At 41.2% G+C, this 5,131-nt stretch overlaps 1 protein-coding gene across 2 annotated transcripts; it reads left to right on the forward strand.

The window, feature by feature from the left end:
* The first annotated feature begins 410 nt into the window (after positions 1-410).
* On the forward strand, positions 411-4,051 carry SFR1 (SWI5 dependent homologous recombination repair protein 1). 2 transcript variants are annotated; one of them, XM_019459357.2, is made up of 4 exons: positions 411-619; positions 1,217-1,338; positions 1,947-2,357; positions 3,404-4,051. In XM_019459357.2, the coding sequence occupies exons 2-4, from the start codon at positions 1,243-1,245 to the stop codon at positions 3,593-3,595; spliced, it is 699 nt and encodes a 232-aa protein (XP_019314902.1). In that variant the 5' UTR covers positions 411-619; positions 1,217-1,242; the 3' UTR covers positions 3,596-4,051. The 2 variants fall into 2 exon arrangements, with proteins under 2 accessions (XP_019314902.1, XP_019314901.1); XM_019459356.2 differs by lacking the exon at positions 1,217-1,338 and having other exon boundaries at positions 507-619.
* The last annotated feature ends 1,080 nt before the right edge of the window (positions 4,052-5,131 follow it).

Raw genomic sequence — 5,131 nt, forward strand, 5'->3', positions numbered from 1 at the left:
CTTCACACACCAAAAAACCAGGAAGCTGGAAAAGAAGGCGAGGCCAGGAAAGAGGAGGGACAGGACGCCCGGGAAAGAAGCACGGGCCCGCCCCGCTCGGAAGCCGTCAGTCTTCCCAAGCTCAGCCGGGTCCGCCCCCGACGCCTGCGGAGGCTCGCGGCCACGCGCGCACAAGGCCACAGCTCTTTGGCGTTGGGCGGAGCAGAGCTGCGAGCGTCCTCCGACCCGGCCAATCACGCGCCTCTGTCGGCTCCGCGAGGCCCAGCTCAGCCTCCACCCCTTCACGGGCGCTCGTGGCCGCGCGCGCGCACGCATGCAGTCCCACCCTTCTTGGACGCTAGACCGCGCAAAACTGAACGCGTCGGTCAATCTGGCCAATCGCGCGTCTCTTCCGCCTCCGGTGAGGCCCCGCCCCCGGGACGGGACAGGCTGCGGCCGCGGCGGCGCGCATTTTCTCCTCTGGGGGAAGGCGAAGGGAGGTGGCGTGCCGGCAGCAGCGAATGTTTCAGAGCGGGGCTGCTTCGGCGTCGGTTGTGGAGTCGAGTAGAACTCCCTTTCCGCGGTCAGGGGACCTCTCAACCCCTCCTCAACCCATCCTCTGACCTGAGATCTTTCCAGGGTTAGTGTGGGTTTTCTGCTGTGGTGGGAGGAAGGAAGAAACTCCTCCCTGTCCCCAGCCCCCAGTAAAATTGATGCCTTTGTTTGAGGAAACAAACTTAGGCCAACTCCCTTTCAGGGTTTAATTGCTACTTGACACAGACGTGTATTTATCTGCGTTTGTGTTGCTGTTTCTCAGGCATGATTTCTGGTCACAGAGTTTTTTAGGTTTTAAGGTAGTGTGACCTGGTTGATTATGTTTTCCGAGTCAAGATTTCAGTTCTATTTTCTTTCATGGTAAAGGTGGTGTAAGAAATTAAAGAATTCCTGAAGAATTCCAAGGTGGTTTTTCTCCCCAGCCCCCACACGGCAGATTTGAAGATGGAGAGTGTTTACGCGAGGTGCTTGTTAATTTGCCCCGAAAAAAACTAGTAGTCTTAGTTATTTAGGAAGGTAAATGGAAAACTGTAGAAAGCCTAAGAATGAATCACAACTAAGTGAAATAGTTGCTGGCCTACTTGCGGCTGTTATATGTACAACAATAAGTTCTTTTACAAAAACTGAGTATATAAAGGTGTGGGTTAATTTTATTTACGTTCTGATATATTTTTTTTTTTAGAGGTAAACCAAGATTTCATTTTCAAGATGGAAAGCCCATCCTACTCGGCTGTGATTTCACCTAGCACTCCACGGGACTGTGCCAATGCACCCTCTCCCTGTACAAGTAGTTCAAGAAAACAAGTACGAGTATCTTCTCTGAGTGGAGCTAGTCATTATTTCTAGGCATTGGGCCAGTAGTGGGTTTAATTCTACTGGAGGTTGTTAATTTACATAATGTGTAGATCAAGAAGTAGGTATTTTAGTAACTATTAAACAATTTCAGGTTTTTATTCTTAGCTAATGGGTTTGACTCCCTGCCCCCCCCCGCCCCCCCCCAGATTTTCATCTTGAATCAATTATTTTCATTTAGTTTCAGATCAGGTTATTACAAAATTCCAAATTGAGGAAGTTTGAATCTGCAGTATTCTGAAGGTCTTTGGCGGCAGGATCTAGGTCTTTTCCTTAAGAAGCACTCATTAGTGTCAGGCACGTGCTAGTTGCTGAACAAATGTTTGTGAAGAACGGGATAAGTGTCTCAACACTATTTTAGAAGGGTGCTGACTTTGCTAAAATGAAAAGAATGAAATTAATGGGGCTTGCAGGAATTAAAGACATTTTGTGATGGTTACTTTAGATATATGGACATATAAAGCCATCTAGTGGTGTCTCCTATTGTAAGGTATTTATTTCTAGTTGATTTACTTATACGAGAATGTTTCTCTTGATTAAGGTTTTGTGCTTTTTTCCAGCCTATGAGTGCAACACTTAGAGAACGATTAAGGAAAACAAGATCTTCATTTAATTCCTGTGATAGTGTGGTAAAACGTCTTAAAGTAGAGAATGAAGGGAATGATCAGACTTTTTCCAAGAAACCAGCATCTTCAACAGAAGAAAACTGTTTGGAATTTCAGGAAGATTTTAAACACACAGACAATGAATTTGAAGAAAGTACATATTTGAAAAATACCTTCAAAAATATCAGTGCAAGTGAATCTCAATCACTTGACACTGAGTCACGAAGTGATCTCCAAAGTGGCTTTGTGAATGAGGATCTTCCCAAACAAGGATTAAGTGAAGAAAGAGCAAAATTGGTGAAGCAGATTGAGGAGAAAGAAGACCTTCTCCGGAGGCTAAAACTGGTTAAAATGTATAGATCAAAGGTGAGAATAATTTCAGAACCATTTCTTTTTTGTTTTAATTTTTAGATAAATGATAAGTAATTTCAAAGAGAAAATAAGTTTATTTTAGCACAATGAGCAGTAAGCCAAATATCCAGAAACCTGGCTTCCCACAACTGTAACCCAAATGTTAGTCATAGATTTAGAGGAGAGTAGGTCTCTCAACACCAGGTGCAACTCTAAAAATTGCCAGCTCTCATTTAATACATAGTAGAAGCCATAGTAGTTTCCAGCCTGTAGGAAGTATTAGTACCAAAAGATAGATGCAAGTACAACGGCAACAGAAGTGACAGCTGCCAGTGAATGATTATAAAAGCTAAAATTGGGCCACAGAGTACAATAAAAAATATTTTTAGTAATAATCTTGTGTTCTTCCAAATTGTTAAAATGCTCCAGGTATTTTGTTTGCTAAAAAACAACAAATATAAATTAGATTTTAGACTTCAGCCCAGATAGGTTGAATTCCATAGAACTTGGGCACTTGGAAGAAGATAACCTTTACTTACCTGGATCACTCACAGGTACGTACGTAGTTCCTCCTCCTTCCCGGCAATGTGGAGTAAGTGGTAGGATAGTGTGTCTTATTTGCGGTCTTGAATTTTTAGGGTTTTACTAAATATAACTACTTGGGTTTTAATTTATATTTATATTAAGTTGAATATTTTCATTTTTTTTAAAGTACAGCTGTAATAAAGGTTTTGTTTTGTTAACCTATATTGTTGCTTCTCTACATGGTTTTGTCCTACTTCATGATTTGATTTGTCCCTGAGGGTAAGTAAGGATGGTCTAGAGCTTGGACCAAGCAAAATGGAACTCAACCTGAGTTGACATTGTAACCATTCTACTTAAAACCATCCTACTTTTGCTTGAGTTAGAAGTCCCAATCCTGACCAAGTATATTACCCCTTAAACCTACTCAGTCGACTAATTTAACAACTTTCATTAAGTATGTTAAAAAAGTACGTTAAAATGTTGAAGTATCTAGCTATTGACATATCTTTATTTATTTTATTTTTTTCCTATTTCAGAACGACCTGTCTCAGTTGCAGTTGTTAATACGGAAATGGAGAAGCTGTAGCCAGCTATTGCTTTACGAGTTGCAGTCGGCTCTGTGCGAGGAGAACAAGAAACTCAGCCTGACTCAGTTGATAGACCACTGTGGGTTAGATGATAAATTGCTACACTATAACAGAAATGAAGAAGAATTTATGGGTGTTTAATTCATAATTTTTTCTCCAGAATATTTTTGAGAATTCCCACTTAAAAGATACTTCATACATTCAATTTAAAGGGAAGGTAGAAACATAAGGGCTTAGAGAAAGGTATCTTGATGAATATCCATTTAGAGCAATTTATTTTGGTTATTTTAATCAATTTATTTTGGATAAATTTTCCAAAGATAACTTGACATTTAAAGAAACGTAAAAAAAAAATTAAATCATGTTTAAAAAATAATCTGGGCATTTCTGAAAGTCAATTTTAATACATTGTTTTGTTGGATAAAAAAGTTTTATTTTAAATGTTAAAAAATAGTTCAGTGTGGAGAATGTGTAAACCTAACGTGGTCTAAAAATGCCTGTCTGTGTCCTAAGTTTATGAACCTTGTTTCCATCTATTTGTCACATATTTCTATCTGGATGGTATAGCAGGTAATTAAACTTGTTCATATATCCAAATATTATATTCGTCCCTGTCTTCAGATTTGCTTTTTGTATTCTTCATGTCATTTAGTGAAATGGCTGTCTGTCTCTTGCAAAACAACATATCCTTATCCCCCACTTCAAGACCTACAAGGTCCTTCACATTCGTCTACTTTTCTAGCTTTTTCTCAGTTTGTAATGACTCCTCAGGCAGAAACCCACATTGATAGTGTCATGTTTCTGGCTGCTGTGTTACCTGTGATGGCTGTACACAGAATATGACTCAAGCTGGCCCAGATGGAGAATTGAAATTGGGCTGAGGAAAAGAAAGCCCATCTTTTTTTGTGGCTGAAGCTGTTGTAGGTAAACTTGGAAGCAGAAAAGCTAGCATACTAAGGATAGTGTGTGATCTTACTAAGAAAGGCAGAGATGATAGATGGAGAGAGAGCTATGTAGATCAGTGGCTTGTTGGTTCTAACTTCCGGTCCTTCCTGAGGGCCTTCTGGATTTCTGCGTTTAGGTCCTTTTAAGGGCTAAAACAGCTTTACTTAGTTAAAAACATCTTGAAAGAAAGTACTTCCCTACTAGTAGGTAAATAGCCAATACCCCGAGGCCCTTCCTCCTCCAAGTGTACTCCCATGTTTTTTAAATTGTTTTTAATGTTTATGTATTTTTGAGAGAGACAGAGAGACAGAGCATGAGCAGGGGAGGGACAGATAGAGAGGGAGACACAGAATCCTAAGCAGGCTCCAGGCTCTGAGCCATGGACCTTGAGATCATGACCTGAGCTGAAGTCGGATTCTTAATCAACTGAGCCACCCAGGTGCCCCAAAGTGTACCCATTTTTGACCCAGTACTGCCCCATGATCTAACAAACTATTAATATTCGGCATAGCAGGAAACCTTCAGACCCTGGTCTTACATCCATTCTAATCGTTAAGTGTCCACCCCCCTCGCCACATACCCTTCTCTCACCACACAAATTCCTGCCTTCTATACACTGCCATTGTCATTAGTTGCTGTGAACCCAAGAGGACTGGCCTAGCCCTCTCATGGGCCTCCCGTGACCCTGAGATTCCTGAATAGGCATCCCTGGGAACCTGTGCTGTTTTGAGC

The sequence above is a fragment of the Panthera pardus genome, unplaced genomic scaffold, assembly GCF_024362965.1.
Source record: "Panthera pardus isolate Hobbes unplaced genomic scaffold, ASM2436296v1 HiC_scaffold_22, whole genome shotgun sequence".
Lineage (NCBI taxonomy): Eukaryota > Metazoa > Chordata > Mammalia > Carnivora > Felidae > Panthera > Panthera pardus.